The sequence below is a fragment of the Pelecanus crispus genome, chromosome 2 (assembly GCF_030463565.1).
Source record: "Pelecanus crispus isolate bPelCri1 chromosome 2, bPelCri1.pri, whole genome shotgun sequence".
Lineage (NCBI taxonomy): Eukaryota > Metazoa > Chordata > Aves > Pelecaniformes > Pelecanidae > Pelecanus > Pelecanus crispus.
This window is the reverse complement of record NC_134644.1, coordinates 81,148,826-81,173,272: the sequence shown is the minus strand read 5'-3', so window position 1 is coordinate 81,173,272 and position 24,447 is coordinate 81,148,826. Positions and strand designations below refer to the sequence as shown.

Here is a 24,447-nt window from a genome sequence, read left to right as displayed (position 1 = left end):
ACCCAATCTGTACCATAAAGTATCTTTATATACAGTTTTGAATCAGTTTTAGGGATGGAGTTGGTGCATCAATTAACTGCTAGACTCATGAAACTGCACATCATGTAAGATCAGTCTACAATATATCTGAAATACCTGAAAGTCCAACAAGCTTTGTATTTGAAACCAAGCCAGCATCCTGACCTGTTACAGTCATGGTGTTCAGCTCTGGTTCTGTAGCACTCAATGTCAGATGTACCTGGTTGTGTGAAGGTGACAAAGCAAAATCCACCAGTCCCGTAGGCGTTTGACTTTGGACAAAAATGTCAGCCTGCATCTCTTGGAAGCAAGTCATGTCAGCAAAACAAAGCTAGCTCGTCACATTCTTAAAAGCCTAATTTAAAAATTGCATTTAAACAGACATCCCAGCATTTACTTTTATTAGGTGTACTTACGGTGTTTGATGAAACATTTATTCCCTGTCCATGACTGGTTGTGTCATGTCTTGCTGTATCAGATAACAGTGCTATTCACAGCGATGGGGGCTTCATGCTGTGTGCCTTTCCAAGTGTTTAGCAGTAGACACCCACGATGAAGCAGCAGTTTATTTCCCAGTTCATGTGCAATATTTGACTAGCAGAGTAGGTGTTCTCAGTCATGATTTCAGCAAACATAAGGCGCGGTCAGAGCTGTCTTTGCAGAAGAATGGGGAATGCAATCCTCAGTTGCTAGCAGGTGAAATATGGCTCTCAATCAAAGTGATCCACTGCACATCTATTTCAAATCTGACATATAAACTTGTGTGTCTGCTGTTCCTGATTACAGTGCCATTCAGAGTGTTTGGGTTTCAACGCAGTAAGATGGCTGCAGTTGAAAGGGAAATATTTCTTCTCCACTTCCCATGAAGCAGTGGTCCCATGGATGTACTTCAGCCTACTAGAAAACAGGCCCCATGTATCTGAAACAACTCAAGATAAAATACAGCCAGTTGGCATCACATGTCACATCTTTTTAAGCACAATATGTTTTAAAGAGAATAGGCCAAATTCCTTCCCAGCGTAGCTCCATAGAAACCGGTTGGTTTGATTCGGCAGGTAGCCAAATATAAACACTGCTGTAGAAAAGATTCATTTGGAATCAAACACGGAAAACTTCTGAGTTAGGATGATATCTGAAAATATTTGCTCAGTGGAATTAAGACATTTGAAATACTTGGCTAGATTCACCTTAGGGTTTATACTAGTTCTAGTGTAAACTTCATGGTGGACCAGAGCCACAGATACCCACAGGACCGTGCAAGCAATGCAGGGGAAAAGTGACCAAAGTCCACTCTGCTTCAGGGAGTTGTCTGAAGTTGTCTGCAGATGACCCCCAAAGTGGGACGTGCTCACTGGGAAGATGAAGTGACTGTAAAGTGAGCAATGACCTAACATACTACCTTTTCTTCAGGAGATGCCATCTTTTTGAACACACATGGAACTCAAGTGGGAATTAAAGCTGCAGAAATAAAAGTCCTTTCTGCACCAGCCTCCATCTACTAATAATTCCTCACTGAAAACAGGTTTCTTTAAAGGTCTGGGGCTTCTTTTTTTCCAGTTCATGTTTGAATGATGCAATGGCAGGAGACACCCTAGGGTGTTACCACACTTTGAGAGGTGACTTCAAGGCCAGCAACACTCCCTGCATGCAACACTATCTTGCGGTATTGTCTCATGCCATTGTTCTCTGTTGCTTAAATATTTGGAGAGGTCCGACATGCTTTGTCATTGCACTTCAGCCTTTTGGAGAGTATGGAAGACAGATCTCTAGTGCTGAGTGGAGCAGTTCAGCACTTGACAGTGACTTGAAAATTTTTTGCCCATGATTTGTCCAGACCAAGGCATTTAGCAGGACGTACCAAATGTCTGTCACACTTCTAGTAAATTATTCAGTGGTACCCCCCCAAAACGTACAGTTTATTTGGATTCATTGCTGCTTCAAACTGCATTTTAGGAAGAATGACAAGACTGAACTCATGGGAACAGATCCTAATTTTTAGACCAATATAAACCACTAGGAGTTCTATTAAAGACAGAACTGCCAAAAATCAAGATTAGGTCTCTATGGTTTTTGGCATAGGGGAAGCTGCTTGAGTTTGGTTCCCAGTAGTTATTTAGCACTTTTAGTATTTTTGTTGCTTCTGTTGCTTCAGTCAACTAATCGCCAGGATCTTGAAGAATTTTATTCCGAGGAGACAAATGCTATATTATTTTTTCCGAGCACTGTTAAATCAGCAGGAGTTACTTGTATGCGATGTTATAATAGCAGCTGAAGTAATATGATATTATGTGTTTATGCCTCAGTTAAAAATATGTCAGTGGCCAAGCTATGTCAAAATGATACTGTGATTCTTCAGTTGCCAATGAAAAAGTAATCATATGCTCCAATTTGTTTGAGCATTGCTCCCCCCACACACACTCACCCACTCACACGTCTTACTTATTAAATGCTGCCTTCTTTTTGGCTGCCAGCAACAAAAAGTAGAAATGCCTCCTCACATTAGTGCCCATTTTAAACACTTACTTGGCATAAGTATTTCCCATCTCTGTTTGCAGGCATTTGTAAACATTACCCACCATAATGCACAAGGACAGCAACAGTCTCCGTGATAGCCAAAGCATGCTTTCAGGTCCAGGGCTTAACAAAAGTGTAGTAAGTTGTAAAAATGTGGACTGACCTTTTAGCATCATCAATAAGAGCAAGCAGGCTATGAGGTAGAGTAGCAGCCATATGTCCATTACCTTTGACTTTAGGCTGCTTGGCAGAGGTGTGTCAAGCGTCTCATTCAGCTCTTCACTGCTGTGCAAACATCTGTGCTAAAATTTAAACTTCCATTACAAAAAATTTTAACACAAAACAGCATTCTCTTAAAGCAGGGCTGAAGAGATCTCTGAGATCTGGCATAGGAATGGACTTTTCTCTAAGGTTCAGAGCAACCCCTGAGTCATGCGGCAGATGGATCCAGTTAGCCTCAATTAAAATATGAGGAGAACTTTGGGCTGGTTTGGCAGAGAGATATTGCTGCAGGGGTGAGAAGAGGGCCTTCAAGGAGAAAGTGTAGTAGAAAACCCTAGTGCAGAATCTCACACTACTGAAATGTATGTCTTGTTATTGAAATTAACTATCATGAAAGAGAGATTTTGAATGTTGTACTAAGAGAAAGGTGCAGGACCCTCCCCAGCTGCAAGCAGTACCAGGTAATATCCTGATTAAAAAAAGACACAAATTTCTTTCAATTTACTTGGGCTTCATCAGAGAGTATCCAAATATTTATTGTATCAACAGTTAAAGACATAAGCAGATAAATGCAGGCTAGCTCCTTAAAAGCATTGTAGAGCGATCATCAAATCCCAGTTTGATTCTCTGGCAAAAGGAATTTCGGCTTATAAAACACAAGAGCTTCTATCTTCCTACATGTGAGGACACTGCTTACATACTGTAGAGAACTACTGGAATACAAAAATTAATAACCGTATTGAAGAAAAAGAAAGGTGGCTAAATTTTTCTTTGTCCTGATAGCTGGTGCTTGTAGTAACAGAAGCATCTAAAAGCATATGCTTCTTGATTTTGTAAGCATAGGCCTGTTTTTCAGAGGTTAACTTTACAATGAAATATGAATTTTTAAATAGAAATATTTCTTAATTTAGCAATGCCTCATCTGCAGGATGACATAATACTCCTATTAGATAACCTGAAGATTGTAGAAACATAGTAGCAACACCTGCATGCATCTTGCTTACCTTCTGTGGATATAGATAAGACATTCATTGCTTTTTTTAAACTCCCAGCTTCTAGTTACACCCCTTAGTTTAAATACAGTAATTTTAATCAAAAAAGGGGGAAGGAAGATGTATTGCTGGCTGTCTTTTTTCCATTCTGCAATTCAGGCCCTACTTCATCCCCCTCCATGCATTTGTTTCCATCCGATAAGTACTTTATTACACGTAGTGTGATCTAGGTCTTGATGGGGCATTGTTTGCGCACAACCAGGCAGGTGTTAAAGCTCCTTTCATCATCTTAATGACACATAAGCATCTCTAGGGCCTTCAGTGAGAACACCTACCTCACAGCAGAGAGACATCCAATTTATTTTTTAAGTGCAGTCCTATTCCTGCCCATTTTGTCCTTATGGATCCAGAGCACAGCACCTTTCTCCATCATTTAATCGTTGTTTCCCTTCCTCCATGCTATTCCCCAGTATCTGTAGGGTAAGATACAAAGGAAAAAGTTGGGTTCAGTCCTTTGATTTCTGTTTCTAGCTACTCAGCACAAGTAGCTCAGTGATTTAGCAGACACATAGGCACAGTTGGCTTTGGGGACAGATATCTGCTACTTAGAGTCCCCTTAGGAGCTAGCTGTATCTCTGCTGGAACTATTGCAAAAGAAAAATGCATTTGTGTAACCGAGCAAAACACAGTGGGAGTTTGGTGCTCAGTCCAGGGTGTACAAGTTCACTAGCCTCATGGAGGGACAGTGTGGATTCCCCATCAGTTGGAGCAGAAATAAGATTATAGATGCAGGTTAAACAGTTCTCTGCTGCCGCTTGGAGGAAGGGTGAGATTTGCGGTGAAGGGCTGGTCAGACCACCATAAGTGCAGTGGAGGAGCCCTGGACTGTACAATAAGAAACTTTTAAGGGTCTGTACTCAAGGTGCATTAAGAAGGTGGGAGCTTGATTAGGTCTGTTGAATTTGAACTGGCAAAATATGTTCCTTTACAACTCCCCTACCTCAGGCTGGTGCACTCATAATTTTCTGAAACAATTGTTGTTTATACTAAAGTTTTCCATGCTTGGTCTTTCTCCAAAGGCAAATTTCATTGTCAGGTTTTAGCAGAAACCCTGCTGCTGCTGCTTGGGTGGGCACATGTAGGGAAGAAGGATCTTTTTAAAACATCTGAATTTTATCATGCAGTCAGAAAAAAAATGGCTGAAGTCTGGTACTTGGAATGAATGGAAGTCTTTGCTAATACCAAACTCAGCTGAGCTTTTGCAGGGCAATATGAAGTATATATTGCTTTAACCCATTTGATTAAGGTCAAGAATTAAGTGACTCAATGTCCTGGCTGGTTACAGAAACGCTGTTCCTCCGTGCAGAACTGATTTGAATATTGAGCTATGGTTCAGCGTTGTTGATTTCAACATGTGATGGATCAACCCCACAATTTAAGAGCAACCTCAATTGTCCAGAGAACTCGCAAGCCCTCCTGGCAGAGTTGTGCAAGACCAGAGGGTTAGTTTGTTTTGTTTTGTTTAATGGGGTTGTAACCTTGCCAAGCAGAGAGGCAGACTGCACATCAGTAAGGACAACTTTTTTCCAATTTTAGTGCTCTGCTGAGATCACAACAATCTTCAAGAGCAGATCTTTAAGTCTTTTTAAAAATTGCTTTTGGTAACATGTCTCTTTGGGATGTTGAATTACAGCAAAGCTCACATTTCCACTATATACTCTTAGATAAATCAGGAATTTTACTTGCTTGCTCTGCAACCTTGTAAAAGTAGTTTCACCTTTTTGTCTACCTCTAAGAGGACAAAAATTAGAAATGACCTGACAACAAATACTATGTAAAGATACGAAATTACTGTTGTTGTTATAGAGATATGGAAGTATGTGAGTTACTACAAATATTTGTTTTATTACTATCATCATTATTATTGCATTAGTCATTGTGGAAAAGATCTGCAACATAAGAGTAAATAGAGGACTGAAAGGAATAGTTTGTTTGACTGAAGAGAAAGGTGTTAGACAATTAAGAATCCTCTTTATGGACCAGTCCAAGAAAAATATTCAGTGAAGTTATATTGGTGGTAATATAGTGATCTTCCTGGCAGCAAAATTGGAGGTAATTCTGCTATCATTTCTCATTATTCTTATTATCTACTACCACATAAGTAGCAGTCCAGAAGTGCCCTGAGTCAGTTTGTACCCAAAGCAAACATCAGCATCTTTCTTGAAAGCATTCCAGAGGTAACCAGGGTCGTAAAACAAAACAGAAAGTTGACGGTTTTATTGTGATGCACATTACAATCAAGTAGTTATCTGATGGATCATCTGCTTTTTATGATCCATGATGAGAAATATAGCTGTCATATGAGGAATAGATTTCTCATCATAAAACTTACCTCTGTAATTTCAGCACCTGAATAAGTGCTGCCTCAGGTGCAGATTGTGCTAGTAAACACTGTCTGAAGAGTGATTTCCCCATCTGTTTCTCCTCCTTCCATTTAAATGCACAGTTTGGCAACAAGTGTGTTTCTGCAGTTCCCTTTCCTTCAGCAGCTGTTGCTATTAAAGATGTCATATGAGGAGGTTCCTGTTGGGTAGCTGGTGATGCAGGAGTTCACCTGGGGAAAGAACAGCCTTTGCAAAGTATGTAGGTCAGTGTTTCTGTAGATAGCTAGTGAAGCAATCTCTCATGGGGAAGTTAACTCTCTGGTGGAGCAAATTGCTTCAAGCCACCGCTGCCATTGGAAGGGGCTGAATTCATGTAAGTCATTTAACTCAGGTTTCCAGTGTAATTAGTGAGAGAAAAGCTCCTAGCTCATGTAGATTTTGTATCTCTGCATTGGTTAGGCTCTTAACTGGGCATCTGGTTTAGATGTCTAAAATTACAGCTGTGAACCCCCTCGTGCTGTATTTATGGACAGCGTTTTCTTGATGGAAGAAAACAAGATACACATTGAGGGCACAGACCAAAACATTAGGTCCCCAGAAAGCTGCAATGGTTTCACCACTATCCGTAAGACTTCTGGTATAAATTGCATGGATGTTAAAAGTGAGGAAACCTCCTTGTCTAATGTGATGATTGAACCACAGGAACAAATTTTCCTCTCGGATTTGTGCTGTAGACCCCCTATGTTAGGGAGAGGTTATACGTTTCAGCGTGCTGACAGACACTATTACATACTATGCTTTATTCACCCCTGTTCTGCTGGCCTCCAATAGCCTTGTGTGCCTCTGAATCCCTCTGCCTTTGGCACTTCTGCTAGCAAGACTCCCAGCTGGGGTGTGGTTTAGCTAAAATGGGTGCTTTTCACCAAAAGAATAAATTATTCCTATACTACTGTCTGAAAAGGGTGGATCTGGAGCCAATTTAGTGAGCATAAGTTACAATTGACTTTGGAAGTAATAACTTATGCTTTGAGCTTCCTTAGATGTATAGCCAAGGAGCTGTCTGACTGCATGTGTTTTTACACATCTTTCAGCTAAATTAGAAATCCTAGCGCAAAACTTAATGTGCAGAGATATCTTGGAGATTTGTGACCTTCTCAGAAAGACTCTGGATCCATAAACCAGCCAGAGGGGCTCCTGATTTCATATACCTTTTTTTTCCCCCCCCGCCCCACGTATGGCACACTGGTAAACAGTAAATGGAGTTTATTATATCCTAATTAATGAATGTGAGTATAATTTGCCCCAGTCCTGGCAAGCAAACTCTGCTGGAAAGCTGATTAGTGGAGGGAGCCAACTGAACTGAACACCGTCTCCAGAGATGTGACCAAAGATTGAAGTTTATATATTCATACATGTGAAAGATGGAAAAGCCTTAGGAAAGCAGAAGACAGGGATTGCACTGAGCTGGGGAACAGGAAGACAAGGCGGGGAGACTTTAAGGAGATGGCAAGGAAGGTAATTGTGAAAAGGAAAAAAGTGTAGTAGAAAAACATCATAGGGAAGATAAAAAGAATCACGAATTGGAGATACTGAGAATGTCTGAGGACACTTGGTCCAAGGAGGAACCAAGCTGGGTACACATCCTTTGTTCTCTGCTGATGCAGAGAAAAAAGCTTAAACCAAACCCTGAAGTCAAGGAGAGAATCTGCTGTTGAGTTTAGTGGTCTTTACATCAAGCTATTAGAAAGAGGACAAAATCAAGGAGATATATAAAGAGCAGGAATAATGGCAGATGCAGACAGTTCATTTCTTCCTGCTGTCAAATTTGTGAGTTTAGCCTGGTGGGATGCTACCAGCAGTGATAATGAACATTACAAAGCCACTCGGTCACTGCTTGGCCAGGCTCCTGTTGATGTCAGTGGGAGTCTACGAGAACGTGCAAGTCCCTCCTCCCCAGAAATGGGAATTCCCCACCAAAGTATTCTGTTAGATAGCTTGAGCGGGTGTATTGAATTGCTGGTGTACTTTTAGTACACTAGTTAGCATCTCTGATGTGGTAAGCTAAACAATTTTAATCTTGAATATAGAAAGTGAAGCACTTAGATTTGTGGGAAGAAGAGCTTTATTTCAGAGAGGTGCTGAAGTTTGTATGAAAATACAGAACTTAAGGCACACACCTGAACAAAAATTACCCAAAGACAACAAGAACCATCTCTAAATGTGCTTTTAATATGTGGATTTGAATGTACATTATGTACATTAAACATTATGTACATTGCTGCACTTGTTTTTATTCTTATGTAGACAGGCACGAGTTTTCCCTACATTGTACTTTGTCTAATTCATACCCATGCAAAACATGGACCAGGTAGGAGTAAAGTGAGTTGGTTGCACTTTTTGGTTAGATACATGAATAACTATTCTGGATGTAAAGCAGCTGAAAACGATGCTCTTTTTACCAAACATTTGCATGTCTGCTGACATGAGGGATCACACATTTCACACAGTTCCTACACAATAAGAATTGCGGATGGCAAATGTCCCGTTACTCATGTAGCTGGTCATTTTTGTATGCAATTACCAGAATTGCATGTTCAGTTCCAGTAACCATGTGCACAAAAATAGGCTGCAACAACCTGCTTAGGATTGTTAATAACATGGTCCAAAGTCTCAGCCTTTATTGCTGTGTTGTTTTATGCTGTTTTTGTAAGAGAACTGAGCTAGGAAGGAGTTTGGTTGTTGACTATTCGAGCAAAAGGAGGCATACATCTACATGTACTGCCGGGGCTGCAGGACTGCAGAATTTCTGCATTGACCTGCATATGGTTTAAATACTGAACTTAGTGCAATGAGCTGATGGGCCAGAAGAGAGGTATTGCACCCAGTGACCAGCTGTAGTGTATGGTTCAAATAAGCAACAAGCAGCTTCTGAAATTTTGCATTTAAAATACACGCATCTTGAACTAGCAGTGTGAGAGTGAGGCATAAGTGTCTGCCATAAGCGATTCAAAATCAGGTTGCAGTAGTTCAGAGAATACTTAATTGGCATTTCTCTTTTTTGCATATCACTGTTCTCATCAGTTCTAATATGTGTTTTTTTCCTGCCTCTACAAACTTCTTTGCCTTAAAGGACTCATGAAGGAAATAATTAAAAAGTACACAGAGGAAAACTGTCTGAGCAGAAGGGGCAGAAATCCAAGGTGGTTTAGGGAGGTGCCCCAAACACTCTTTTAGATGATTATTAATTTTTTTCTTACTATTATTTTATGACGCTGTTTATGTTTAATTACTCATGTTTTCCTAACCTGTGTGACAGGCATAATTTGAAGAGCAATAGTAATGATCAAGCCGTGGAAGTGCCAGCCTGCTGCCTACGTGCTCAAGCAAGCATAGAGCAGGCAGTGTCAGGAGGCAGAGCTGTCTCTTGATTAGATCTGAACTCCTTTTTCATGTTGATGAAAATGATCCTGACTGTTATTATTTAAATATAAATGATGCCAAAAGATGCTATGAAACATCAGAGCTCTTTCAGTTCACTGCCTGTATGGAATAGTAAGTTCATGGGATTTTACTGCAGTATGTACTGTTAAAATATATACTGGTTTCGTTTAAAAAGATACAACTGATTTATTTGGGTCTTTTTAGTATAAACTGCCAGACAGCCCATCTAGGTTAATATGATTTTGTCTATATATAGAGAGAGATAAGTGAACAATTTCAGTCTTTATATTTTCAAATCAAACTTCAAGACCACAGAAATTAGCAGTTCTGGCATATACCATGTGCTAGTGTATTGTGAAGCTCATTTAGAAGTTGTAGTATCATTTTGGTTTGGGTTTTTCTGGTTACTAAAGCTTTCGGTTGTCTCATGCTTCAGTTGTGAGCTACTGTAGTGAGATGTTGTGGGTAGCACCGTTGAACAGGTAGTAGTACACCATCAGAATATGAAGTCTTTTCTGATACTTTTCTAATAGCAAGTGGGGATTTAATTATTAATTTGTGGATACCTTGGCAAAAGTTTATAAAGTATTGAGCGGCTTTTGTGATACTTTGAATGCTTTTATAGTTCTTTTTTTAAAAAAAAAAACACATGGGATGATGCACTTCTAAAAAGTTTTGATGAAGTCTGATGTCTTTTGGACTGAAAATGAAATCAAGGGAAGAGGGAAGCATTCTACCGTAGGCTCCAGCATCAGTGCACTGCAGTGTCCTTCCTTGCAAATGACAGAGTGAATCCCTGTCTAAACGACAATGAAGTAAAATAAATTTCTGTTTGTTCTGTGTTGCCAACCTTTGCAGTCCTGTAATTAATATCATATTATCCTTGTTTGTTTTCATAAAGCAGAAAGTTCTGGGATCCTGTGTTTACACAAATCTCAACTTTCTGACATTGCACCCAGTGACCAGCTGTAGTGTATGGTTCAAATAATAATAAAAACTTATTATGTTAAGTTTTTGCTCTGACTTTTTATACATAGAGAAAATCTTTGAAATTATGAAAATTAACATTTTAGAGCACCAAAGACAAACCAATAAACTCATGAGTTCTGTTACTCTCACATCAGTAATAGGGGCCTGGAGAGGAAAAGTTGAGCAAGTGATGATAATTTTTTAATATTACTAGGGTGAGTATTTGATTTTTATGTGAAAGGAGCTATAAAAGAAAATTCAGGGGCAGACACAGAAGTGAAACTTTAGACAAACAAGAAATATGTGGTTAAATAAGTCACCTGCTGCATCATGGTGCCATATATCCACTCATCCTTGGAGCAGTTTGCTGCTGGGGGGCTGCTCACTACAAATCAATGGCAAGGACTTATTTAGAGCAAATTATGCCAGATGCATTGTGATGTGAACACTTTGGCTGTTTGATATGAAGCAAGCCATATATCAGAGGGAAGTGGTGGGATACAGCCTGGGTTCTCTTCTTGCTTCTCCCTCTCATTCCAAGGTGTTGGTCAAGTCCCTAAATCATCCTGCCTCCCAGCTGTGTAAAATGGGGGTGACTGTGCTTTCTTGCCATTGTAATGTCATTACTATTGCTTAATTATATAAAATCTTTGTCCTTCTTCTCTGGTGGTCCTTCATAGTCATTGTAGTGCTGCTCTGAAGCAGTCCTATTTTGTCTAAATGGTATTACATCTAGTTGAAGTCTTGCTCAGGTTACAAGTGGAATGAAACTGCCAAGATGTTTATCTAGCTTTCTTCAGCTGCATTTTAGATTCTCAGTAGATACATGACAATTCTGCCATTCATGGCTTTATCTGTTCTAACGTATTGCCCGTTACATTGGAATATATCAAACAAAGTAAACCAAGCCGTAAGGTTTATTGGTGACTCGCACTGGAAAAGGGATACGAGCTGTAGATGAATTCTAACAGAACATTCCAAGAGGTGATATTTGACTTCGACAGATTTTCAGAGAAAGGGTTGCCATTTCTGTGTTTGTGCAATGTATGATGGGGCACTTACCTGGTGTCTCTGCCCTGCCAAAATGTGAATGAAAAATAGGATTGCTTGTCTGAGGAACAGCTCTGTCTTTCATATCGAAACTTGGCAATAGACGATTGCTGTGTGAATGGTCTCAAGAGAAACTTTCCTTGTAAAGGAATCAAGTGATGGATGAGGCATCTTGCATTTTAAATGTTATACAGGTGAAAGCATTGGAGTATTCCGAGCCCATGCCTACTGCTGTGTATGTCTGAGTAGTTTGCTTGCTTTTTAATTATGGAACTAAGGGGGTTTGGTAAGTAGGGCAGGACCATTAGAAAATGCTAACTGTTTTTGTTCTGTAATGCTCTTTCATATTTGACTGCTGCAGGGTGAAATAATGAAGAATTTTTTGGTAACAGATCAAAAATTCCTTTCTTGTTTAATTGAAAGTGTTTAAGAGAAGAAGGTCATTGAGAGGACAGATTTCAAGAGGTGGTATTTGCATTTGGTGATGCTTTGGAAAGAAACAGAGCGTATTATGCACACTTTTGAAGTATATATGGCAAACAGTGCCAAATCTGTGGAATTTTATAGGCAGCTACTGTGAACAGTAATAGCAGTAAATGAATCTGCTTTTTACCCCTACTGAAACTGACACTGCAAGCTTTAGGAGATCTTTTCATTTTTTAAAAACTTATTTCAACATAATTTCAGCCCTGTCAGCAAACCTCTGCTGTGTTCGTAGTAATATAAATTGTTTCCCAAACCCTGCAATATTCTGCACAAAAGTCAGAACCTGAGTGAAAAGAAAGCTGGCACTGGTATGTAACGGAGTACCACTGGAAAAGAAAAAGGAACAAGTCTGTGAGGACACATAGAGAAAACCTGGGGAAAAAAATGGAAAAATATTCAAGTGAGAAGATCACTATAGCAGAAATGAGGAGAAGAGAAGAAAATCTCAGTGTGAGGTGATATATTTTGAGGGTGAAGGAGAGATGAGGAAGTAAGGCCAGGTTTAAGAGGACGTTTGTAAGGAACAGGAAAATGGTGCTCAGAAGAGAAATGGGAGGAGCTTGAGTGAAAGAGATTAGGAGAGACCTCAAATTAGGAAAGAAAAATGTCTTACAGTAAAAAGAGATAAATGAGATTTTATAGGAAAATAAATTAGCCAAAACATGGGAAAGATTTAAACACTAAGGAAAGTGAGAGAAATTAAATACCAAGGAAAGGGAAGGATGGAAGGCAACAAAATACAGGTCTTCAAAAGCAAATAAAATAGTCGTATTAATTTTATTGATTTCTTGGAAGATTTTGTGGTGGGTTGGGTGTTTTCTCTAAGAGAAAGTGAAAGATAGAATAGGAAAAACTATGATTTTTTTTTTCCAGGCTTTCCTGTGCAGGAAATGTAATAGGAAGTTGTTTTTATTAACCAAGATCAGAGAACATGCAACAACAAACTACCAAGAACGGTGTGGAAAATCCGGTTATTTTTCCAGTCAGACCAGAAGAACCTGTGGCCATTGACCAGCAGGAGCCTAAGGGTCAGATTATTAAGCAACAGGATCAGTGAACTGAAGGGCTATTGGAATCTATGTGTCTTTAAATACACACCAACCAACTTACATTACAGACAAAAACAAATCTTGAATGCCATGTAGCTGATATTTGTAGCCATTCATTAATTGCTTTGTGGTCTGTTTCTTCTACCTAATCAACACAAAAAAACGGACTTGTTTGATTTCATTTGCAAATGTGAAACCAATTGATTTCACAGAGATATACTGCTTGCTGAGTAGTATTTTACCATCAAGACCAACAGGTTGCACTGGCCACCAAACACTGATGATGCAGAAGAGCCAGAACAGCGAGAACCTTGGATAGACAGATGGGGATGTCTTTTGCAAAGTGTTTTGGGGGTTGTCAGGTGGAATGCGGCCCTCTGTTCAGTGTAGCTGTGATGCTGAGTGTGCTGGGAGGCCTTCATCCTTTCAAAAGCTGTGAGATGCTGTGGTAATACTCAGCCCACATCCCTAACATGCTTGCAAGGGACTGTGAGACAAGGGAGTGGGGAGCACAGTGCTTTTATTTGCAGCAATAGCATGCTTTTCATCTGTAAAGGAAATATTCAGCTGGCTACCTTGCCTGGACTTCCCAGTGACCTGTGTTTTATCTTAGCGGTCTTGGTTGAACACACATGCAGAATAGAAATACATTTGTTTATGGGCAGGAAATGCATAAGCCTTCTAATGGGTAAAGCGTGAGTTTGAAGCATTAAATGTGACCTGCTTTGTTGTATGCCAGTACCTGCAAAGGGTTATTCTTTGTAGTGTCCTACTTGGACTCAGGCACTAAAGCTTTCATCAAAGTAAATCTGATTATTTTGCACGTGGTTTTCCTGAAAGGATGTTATGATTTTCTAGATGTTTGGTGGCTGGTGATAAATTAGGCTTTTATGATGTCATGTGAAAGGCCACTGCTTGGACTTCCTTCTCTATCAAGTGCGCTGGAGAATACATTTGGGACGTACTCAGAATCAGAAATTATCCTACCTTGTTTTATTTTAACCCTTTCATGGACCATTGCTTGCTTTGTAACTAGAGGTGTTTGGGCAAGGATAGCTTCACTTTTGCAGACAGGAGCCCCATGGCATCGAGTCCCCTCCACATACTGTGTTTGATTTATTTTTTTTTTCCCCTTGGGTAACAAAGCCTCAGCTCATGAGCTCCCTTTAAGCCTTTCAGAGCTTAAATTCTTTCTGTATATTGTGTCTTGAAAAGGGTTTTCAGATCAGATGGGGAGTTTAGTGAGAAATTGGAATGCAATGAGGGGTTGGAGGGGAAGGTGATGCAGCCCATAAATTAGATCAGGTTTATGTCCATGTAGAGGGAGGCTGCTTCTAAAAACCAGCCAGCTGTAAAAGGCAGTACACAACTGCTTTGTCCAGAGAAGTGGCAGCTCCCTTCTTCATCACCCGTACTGCAGGGAGGAAGTATTTTACAATTGTTTTTCAAACAATGAGAAATGACTAACCATCCTCCATGCTAACTCTTTTGTACTAGTTAATCCATAGCGGGGAAGAAGACAGGAAGAGAGAAGTATCCATCCCCTCTCTGTCCTGTCTCCCTCCAGTCCCTGCCCCAACCTCACCTGCTTTAGAGGGACAAAGGTTCATATATCAATATAACAGGTAAGGAAGGGAGTATCAGCTCTTCTGCCCAACCTGAGTCACAGCCAAGCCTTCAGCGTAGTAAGGTGAGTAATGAACACAGGACAAAACCAGCAATTGAGTAAATTAGTATTTTTATTAGGGCAAATATAACAACACACCCTTCCAAAAAAAAAAAAAAAATCATTTTGATGTTAACATAACAAATGCCTTGATTTTTTCAGAGATGTGAATATCTATGGGGTAGTAAAATCACCACATACAATGCATCCTATACAAGATAAAGAATTAATCCTATGGAGTAGTAATATCCTGCTAATCATAGACCTACATTCATTAAATTGCTGCTTAATGCTCTAAAGGTAGGTAGATTAATATCTGTAGGTAGAATACAAGATCACTGTCCTAATGTTTATTGTTTTGTTGCTTATCATTTGGTATTTGACTAGCAATGATAACTAAACCTATTAACATTTCCAATATAACTTGTTATAAATGAAGTATTTTTTAGTGGAAGAAGAGAAGAAACTAAGTAGCCTTGTATCCATGGATTTCTGGGGTTATCAGTTTTCCTATTCATCTTGACACATCAGTCAGTGAAGACAGCTAACCCTAGGGGCCATATTCCATTTCCAGTAAGAAATGCAGCCATTAGTGCATGATAAACTCTGCTGAAATCAAACAGCTTCACAGAGTGATTTCCTGATGTTTGCAGAAAATGTGAAGAGTAGGGAGCAATGGGAAAAATTAATCAGAGTGGATTAAAAAAATTGTGAGAATTGCATTTAATAATTTTAAAAGGTACCATGCCCCTGCCTAAATAATACATGCTGTGTGTGGCAATAAAACCATGTACAATGAAGACACAATTATCTTACTCTCCCCCCCGCCCCAAAGTTGTCAGATTAGAGAACAGGCCACAGTGAAGCAAGAAGCAAACATATTTAATAGTGAACAAAAGCAGGACTGGGAGGTACCAGTGAAAAAAGAAGGAACCTGTTCTTTTCCTATACTGCAGCTGGTCTCCACCCATATGAAAGAGGATCATCCCTCACAGGGTCTTGTTTTTTTAGTGATGTGAAGGTGGCACATGGGCATTCTCTCCACCATCTGGCCAGGGAGCCTGAAGAAACGTGCTCGCGTACAACCTCCCCAAAACCTCTGCTGTAAAGAGAAAATGCACAAATGCTTCTAACCCACGCCGTGCAAAATCCAGGTTATTCAGACGCTTCTTTATGCACAGGTTAGGTTGAAGCATGCGAGGGTTGGCTCATACATCATTTCCTATCAGTAGCCAGGCTACAAGGCAGTGACAGCCAATGGGAGTGGTACCACCTTTAACCAGCATTTGCAAAGAGCAATTCTATTTTGTTAGAAGAGTTGGAAAAGCTTACTTTGGTCCATAATAACATACAGCATTTAAGTATTAGTTTGTATTTTAGCAAACATGCTAAAGATTTTTAGCCTTAATGCATGAGTTTGGATGACTGGGTATGCCATATCAGAAAGAAAGTGTTTATATATCCAGCACTAATACCTGAACTATCACAATTATGGTCTGCATATGGCAAATGGAGTGGGTTTGATCTTCTTCCTCTCCTCCAGAAGTTTCCTGCTTTTTCAGCAGAGCATTCCTGCAAACTAGAAACGATCTTGCCATTTGGATTGTTGCGGCAAAAAGCCTCTTTGGCGTTTTGCAGAGCCGCGCGCTGAGGTTACAATTACACTTGCATCCAAGCTGGGGAACACCTTCCAGGTCTTCCCAGGAGCGCAGAATTGGGCCTCAGGGCAAACTGAGAGGGAGGGAAGCACCCGCCTCACCGCAGCCAGCTGCGGGAATTTGGCTGTTTGCAGCAGCGGGGCTTTCCCTGCTGTGGGGGGAACACCCTTCAGCCTGCCTCACCCATGGGATCCTGAAAAGCACCTGTGGCCCAACCTGCGGGATGCCCTGGCACAGAGCTACGCCGATCCCTATGTGGGACGCCTCCTGATGAGTGAGCTCAGCTCTGGATCCAAAGCGAGTGAAATTCAGCACTGGCTTCAGGGATATTGGGCTGTAATTCGGGAGGAATTTTATCTGGCTCGAGGGACAGCACTGGCCAAGATGTTTTCTCAGGCTTCACTTGGCAAGTTCATAGATCTGAGCAATGCTCAGCCCTGCAAGGGGCTCTTGTGCCTGCAGCTCCGCTGGCGCCTGCGCCGTGGCTGAGGTCTGCACATTGCTCTCCTCCCAGGGACATGCGTGGGCTGCGGCCTCGTGTCGATTCACCAGGGCACCGCCTCCATCAAAGCCATTAGGGTCCGGCGACGAGGCACCCGGGACCAGCTACCCCTGCTTCATGGTTTTATCTGCCGTGTCGGTGGGGCCGCCAGGGCCGGTGCTGAGTGAGCCCATTTCCCCGGAGTGGAGCGTTGTTCCTGGCCGCCAGCTGCCGCGTGGCCCCGCTGATGGACAATACCGCCCGTCCCCGACTTCCTGAGCAGACCAGACAGCTTGCTGTTTTCTTCGAGTCTCTTATCACCCCCTGTCATTGAAAGAGGGGTCTGGCTTCAGCTTCGGTTTGGGCTGATAGGCAGCAGCGAAGTGGAAAAAGCGCAGGGGAGGGAGGGGAAGAGGAGGAGGAGGAGGGAGAGGAGCTCCATTACTGTTATTATCGCCCTAATGTTTATCGCTACTCCGAGTTCATTTGCCTTAACCCTTTGGAAGCTGGTCAAATTAAAGATTATCAAACCGATAAGATAAAGCTGCTGTTCTAACGCCCCTGGTTCCTGGCGGAAAGGTGAAGGTTGTGCTCAGGTTTTATTAACCGTGCGGCTTGTGTTGACACCTTATTGCTGGAGTACCGTGGAGTCCCAAGATAAGACCTCACCCTAAAGATGCCCGGCACTCGCAGCCTGCTGAGGTCCATCAGATGTGCAGGGGCTCAGCACTGTGCAGAATCAGCCCTTGCCTCAAGTCGTTCTTCCCCCGCTTCTTCCCCCTCGCCATGGTTTTAGTAAAAATGGAGCTTTCTGAATAGGGAGGGGATTTGCATAGGAAAACATGCTAGGGGAAAAAAACATTATGTCTCTTATTTTAAATGGCATTTAGTTATACATGAGTCTCAGCCTATTGGTTGCTTTTGCCTTTTTTCCTGTGGTTCTTTGCAAACAATACTGTCTTTCTGCAAAAGACTGCTGACCCAAGAGTGGAAAGCAGTCTGTTCATGCTGCATTAAAACAAATTTAGATCAGGAACCAAATTCACTGGCATTCTTCTATTCCCCTGGTACCCTAACTGCTCCACAACTGTGCAACAGTGGAAAGAAAAAATGAAACTGAGCAACGACACATTACAGCTCATCTTAAATTCCTGAAGATGTTTACTGTGTTCCTTGTTAGGCTTCAGCTTTGCTCATTGGTATGTTTTCTCTTCAGTCTCCTCGTATTTACTGTGGAGATAGGAGTCTCTTGCTTTAGAATTATGCTGTTTTTTTCCCTGTTACTATAGATATTATAACAAACACTACCCTTCGCAAAGAAATCAAGCCAGAGCGCTCTGCCTTGTGGATCTCCAGAAGTACTTACAGAGCAGTGCACAGCAGACGCAGTGCTTATTACTGTGACTCCTTCTGGGGTTTGATCCGAGCTTAGCTGAACCGTGCATTGCATTTTGCACCAGCAAGGTGCACGTTTACAGGCTCTACAGCTCTGATTTAGTGAGATCTTGCTACTTTTCTTAACAGAGTGCACAGGGAATATGTCAGCTGAAGACACAGAAACTGCCCTCCACCGCTGCATCTAGATTGAGACACGATGTCCCCGGGCCTGGTGGCAAGTGGAGGAGAAGGCTAGGGAATAGGGGATAAGGGTGATGGTAGAAGAACTGCCTAGTGAGCAACGCATGCAGTCTCCTGACTATTTGCAATGAACACTTTAACAAGGCTGTTCTCTGAGCAATGAGCTGCAGCAGACACCCATATGCATTGTGGGGCTGACGTTACTACTGAGATGTGCCACGTGAACCCTCATTAAAAATTGCTATGAAAAATGCTCCAGAAAGTGCACAAAAGAGGAGACTATTTCATACGATAAACTCTGATATATACATTACTGAGATATAACTTTTTAGCAGGGCCTGTTGCGATAGGACGGGGGGTAATGGTTTTAAACTAAAAGAGGGTAGATTTAGATTAGATATAAGGAAGAAATTTTTTACGATGAGGGTGGTGAAACACTGGAACAGGCTGCCCAGAGAGGTGGTAGATGCCCCATCCCCGGAAACGTTCAAGGTCGGGTTGGACGGGGCTCTGAGCACCCTGATGTAGTTAAAGCTGTCCCTGCTCACTGCAGGGGGGGTGGACTAGATGATCTCTAAAGGTCCCTTCCAACCCAAACTATTCTATGATTCTATGATAATAGTGAAAATGCAAAACTGCAAGCTAATGTTGTCTAATTAAGTAGCTATGTTTATTAATTTTTCTTTTAATGGGATGAGTTAAAGCTGAAAGGCAACAGTTTTAAGAAGGAAATAAGAAACATAAAACGCAAGCAGGGTTTGCAGGAAACTTTGGCCCCTAGACTCTTGAAATCCTTCCTGACAAAACTTCTCAAGCAAAAGAGTGCAAGACTAAACATGCAAGCCAGAGCCTCCACCGAGCTGGGTCTGTGCTCTTTGCTTATGGGAGCTCTGATGTAACAAATAGTCTTCCAAGCGGTCGTGCTGATTGTGAACGTAACCCTGGCCGCTTTTCAGATGCAGTAAAACTGTTGTGTGCTCAGATCAAGTCTGTTTATTTTTAGAGGTAAAGCCTTGTCTCTGCTGCAGCAAGCGGAGCTGGGCACAATTCCATCGCAGGTGTTTTACTGAGGACTTGATCTCAGTTTTATTCTGGTGTAAGAGAGAGCAAAAGCTGGCACTCGGCGCTGGCTTCCGTGAAGGCACATTTTAAAGGGAGTCAGCTGAGCTGTAGTAATAAAGGAAGCCTTGGCCTTCTTTCAGGCCACGCTATCTCCTTTTTCTCACATTGTCTTGAGGCTTTAAATTTTCAGTTAAAGTTAATTGAATGAGACAGTGCTACGTTGCACAATGAAACCAGATCAATCACTGCGTGAGTCAAAATAGGAGTCGTGATGACACTCAGAACAAGAGCTTGGGAAATGTGATATTTACATTAAAATATTTTACATTTTTGTCTCATGGTTTTAAAACCAAATTTAAAAATGCCTTACCGCATTGCATAACAAATTTCTCTCTGATTATCTGTATGTATTTATGTGTGTGCATTTGGACAATAAAACTGAATAATCATAAAATCAGATTTAGTAATAATGGGGTATTTTTCTACACAGTTATGCTGCCTCATTTACAGAAAAGGTAAAACAGAAAAACTCACGTCAGAGAAACTTGTTCTTTTCTCTGAGAGGCAGTCATATGACGGTGAGGTGAATATAAAGCTGCGGGAGGGTTTACTCTCATATTATGGCAACAGAGAATTTGACTGCTGTCTTTTCCATTTTCCCTCCCTTTAAATGTTTACCTGGATGTTGTTTCCACCTCTTAGCTTGCAGGTAAAACTTGTCATTACTATTCACTGATGTTAACTGCATTTGCATGGAAAATAAGGGCTTGTTCCTTCCAAAATGGATAACTAAAAGCAAAGACTTAATTTTATGTTCATGATCCGAGTACTGTTAAAAACAACAGAAAGCCTTAATCAGTGTTTTCATGTTTGCAGACTCTCAGCTCAGTATCTAAATCCTCAGGGTTTTCACGGAGTCAAAGGGCTTTGTTTTCCTGTCAGTATGTAAAGCACAATGCCACAGAAAAAGTTATCCTGCAGGAATACAAAACATGAAGTGGTGTGATTTCATCAGGTGCCTTTCAATCAGGAATAGGGATACTTGGCAGTTTACATTCTGCAGCAGCAGCTGTTTTTCGAGAACACCCACCCCCCCACCCCCCCCAAAAAAAATCCAGGATTTCTCAAGTGGAACCTCACCTCTTCTTTCTTTGCTTTCTGATCTGGTCATACCTTCAGAAAGTGAAGCTCTGACACTGAAAAATCAATACACTTTAATGATCAGCATGACAGAGGGTTTTTTTGTTTGTGTTTTTTTGTGGATTTTTTTCTTTTGGAAGCCTGACAGATGCATCTCTGGTTTCAGTGAAAGACTTGAATAATATAAACAAGCAGTCATTCTGTTCCAAGAGAAGCTTTTTTTAATATTCTTATTTTATTGTAATTACCTTATTGTTTTCATATTATGAGCTACTTGTAGAAAAATACAGGAAACATGACTGCAATACAATCCTTTAATCAGGAATAGCTTTGTTCCAGTCATCATTTCCATTCAGTGTTGAAACTTTGACTAATAAGAATACAATCAAACCTTGAATTTAGGTGTAATACAGTATTAATATTATGGTTTCATTTGATCTCTGTACCTAGTAACTCCTGTAAGAGAACCTTTGAAAAGTGCCTAGGAGACATTTTGTCCGTAATGCTATTTTCAAGTAAATCTGTCTACAAAGTAGTGTTTCTCAAAAGTACACAAACTTCTTCAGGAGAGCCATTTAAAATGTTTTAACCTAATGCAGCTGGGGAATTTGTATTATCATATATATTAAATCTTCTTTTTTCTTTTTTTTTTTTTCCTCACAGATTATGCCATAATACCTTTACTGCATCATTGTTAAAACACATGAACTTTTAAAGGAAAAATACTTTTTTATATTCTTAAATGGATTTAATACACTAGTTTTTTGTGTTTTCTATGTATAATCCAGCATGACAAATAACTTCACTTTTACTGATTTGCACCCTTCCCCCAACCTTATTTTGGTCTGTTCAGCAGCTGAGTGTTTATGTTTTTGAATGAAGGGCTGGAATTAGGTAAAGTATTTTTTTAGATAAACTGTTTTAACAAAAAGCCTTTGTCCAAGAAAGTTAAAAGACTGCTCCCAAGCTGTTCAAAAGCAGAATGCAGCTACATACAGCAGGCGATGGCAATTCATTCTGTTCTTCCCAGTCCATTTTTTTTTTTTTTTTTTAGTGGGAAGCGGGTATCCTAGATAAGGCTCAGTTTCAAAGGATGTTTTCGATATAAAGATTGTGGATGTAAAATTATTACTTACACAGCATTTATAAAAGTGAAACTCCAAGTTTTACGATATGGCTTTTATGACTTAAAACTAGGTGGTATTAAAACACTTCACTTCTAGCTAATGACTTGAATTAGGATGAATAAAAGGCAATTGTTTTTATACTGAAATTATTATTTTAAGAAGGATTTCCTTGTTTCCAGGCACATATATACACACGTATATAATGTAAATTAAACTGAACTCCAGATAAAAGGCATACCTTCATGAGCACATTAGGGTCTGATCCAAATTTTATCAAAGTCAGTGGGCACCTTTCCCATTTCAAACCAGATTTTGCAATCCATATTCACACGACCCTCCAGGGGATCCCTCAAGTTGATGCGGTTTTGCATGACTTGGCCTCAAATGTCTGCTGCAGTTTCTAAAAGCCCATTATAGGGCTGCAATAGGAAATCATTTAGTCTAGTTTAAGGAAATCATGGCATTTTTTATTTTCATATCATTTTGTTCTGATCCGTCTGTTTACTCTTTTCTGAAGGCAGGCTGAAATGTTTTTAGCCTAAAGACTGAACCAGTAAAAATGCTGCCTGGAATAGTCTCGGCAGACGTGTTTGTTCCACATCCCCTTCTTCGGTGCAATATTTCCTTTGGTGGATTTCCTCTGCTCCTGGAAGCAAGCTGTCTGACTTTCTGGAGCACAATTATGAAGAAGAATTTCCTACATTTTACTGCACAGGATGAGGTGATTTTGGAAGTTAACATGACCTGAACCACACATGCACAAAAGATAGCATCTGAAAAATGTTGTGTGCGGGCAGTACAGTTAAAAAAACTACAGCCAGAAAATGCTCGTTAGCTCCACCGCTGGTCAGAGAGTGGAAGAGGGAGAAGAAAGGCAGTCAAGGCATTTTTCTGGAAAGCCTGCTGTGTTACCACCGTAAAGTCAAACGCAAGAGCGGAATTCCACCTTAGCCTTGTTGTTCTGTAACAAAGTTGGGTTTGTTTGGTTTTCTTTAAACCTAGCCAGATATAATTTTAGTATTTACTGCTACAGAGAAACGAAGCTTGTGAGCAGAGATGATGTATTTTATTAAATCAACACATACAATTGGAAAAAAGCTAACTATTTAAACACAGTATTTGAATTTTAAAGGAAGATGCAGTCAGTCTTGTCATTCAATTAGAAATGCAGTCAAAGGAGCTTTTTTCTTTGTTTATTTTGTTACGTTATTTTTGATGACTGGCTGGGGGATTGTTTTGGTGTGGTAGCACTTTCAAGAATACTTGGAACAGTAAGGCGAATATGACCGAAGTCTTGGTTTCTGTAACGGTTTCAAGATAATTTCTTTTCATTTATGAGAAATTAAGACTTTTCTTTCCATGTGGATGCTCAAAATAATATAGAAAAAATATGTAGGCGTTCAAAAGCTGGATGTTTACTACTGTTGCATGTGGTTACCCATATTCATAACAGTCTTTCAGCATCATCTGTCCGTGATCATGTTTTTATTTGAAAGAGAATAGTTGTCATGTTTGCTCTGTGATTTACATTATTTAAACAAATGGGGGAAAAAAGAATTTGAAACAGCTCATTCAATAGCATGACTAAGCCATATGACAACTTCTTATAAAATGTTGACCATTACACAGCCGTAAAGACTAGAGTTCAAACCCCGTGCACACACAAAAAGAAAGAATAACTCTTTCGGTCTGAAATAGCCTGGTGAAAGGATGCTGCCTCCTGGTGATTTATAGGCATATGAGGTTCCACTAAAATTGCATCTTAAAGAGAAATATTTTGTCCTCAGAAGAGTCCAACGGTGGCCCCGGCTCACGGGGAAGCGCAAGCAACAGGGAGGCCATCGAGGTGGGGAAGGTGGACGCTTCTTGCAGCACCTGTCTCTTCTTTTCCACAGGATTTTCTGCAAGGGGACTGTACCAAAGCCAGACAAAAGCTGAACTGGAAGCCGAGAGTCACGTTTGATGTGAGTGGCCTTTCTGGCATGCTTTGTACCTGCCAGGTGTTCGTGTCCTCTAAAAGCAATCCACGAGGAGGGGAAGGGAGAGGGGGACCTGTGTGTGGGGTGACTCAGGCACACCAAGAAATCCCATTTTCGGTGACCCTGCCCAGGTTCTTGCTTTGAAGACAGCAGCCACCATGGCAGCAACACACACGGCGGGGCCAGGGCCGCTGCGGGAAAAGCCCAGCAAAGCCCTGTCCCCTCCTTGTCCTGCTGCAGGGAGCCGGGGGGGCTTGTTGTGCTCCGGGGCGCCCCCGACATGCTGCCTGTTTGGGGCCTCATCTGCCTCTCTCCCTCCTTGCAGGAGCTGGTGAGGGAGATGGTGGACGCCGACGTGGAGCTCATGAAGAACAACCCCAACGCCTGAGACTCAGCTGGGCCCAGCGGGCATCGCAGGACCCATGCCACGGGTGCACCCCATGGCCAGCACCACCGTGAGCCGCCGGGGTGCGTGGCCACCCCTCCTCATGACGGTTTTATTGCTGGCCTGCCTGTGCGTGAAAGCCTGGTTTTATCTCCCCCCTCCCCCCCCCTCCCAGTGCCTCTCGCCCCACACATCATCCCAGGGTCAGCCCTGCCTGGGCTAACTCTGGCTGCTGCCATTAATTGG

The 24,447-nt window shown here is 41.1% G+C and overlaps 1 protein-coding gene across 1 annotated transcript in view; it reads left to right on the top strand.

Annotated features, from left to right (window-relative positions):
* GMDS (GDP-mannose 4,6-dehydratase) overlaps nt 1-24,204 on the top strand; it is a 435,214-nt gene extending 411,010 nt beyond the window's left edge. Inside the window, 2 exon segments of the mRNA XM_075705676.1 lie at nt 23,733-23,801; nt 24,142-24,204. Of these exon segments, the coding sequence (XP_075561791.1) occupies nt 23,733-23,801; nt 24,142-24,204 (132 nt within the window).
* Nucleotides 24,205-24,447: the final 243 nt, after the last annotated feature.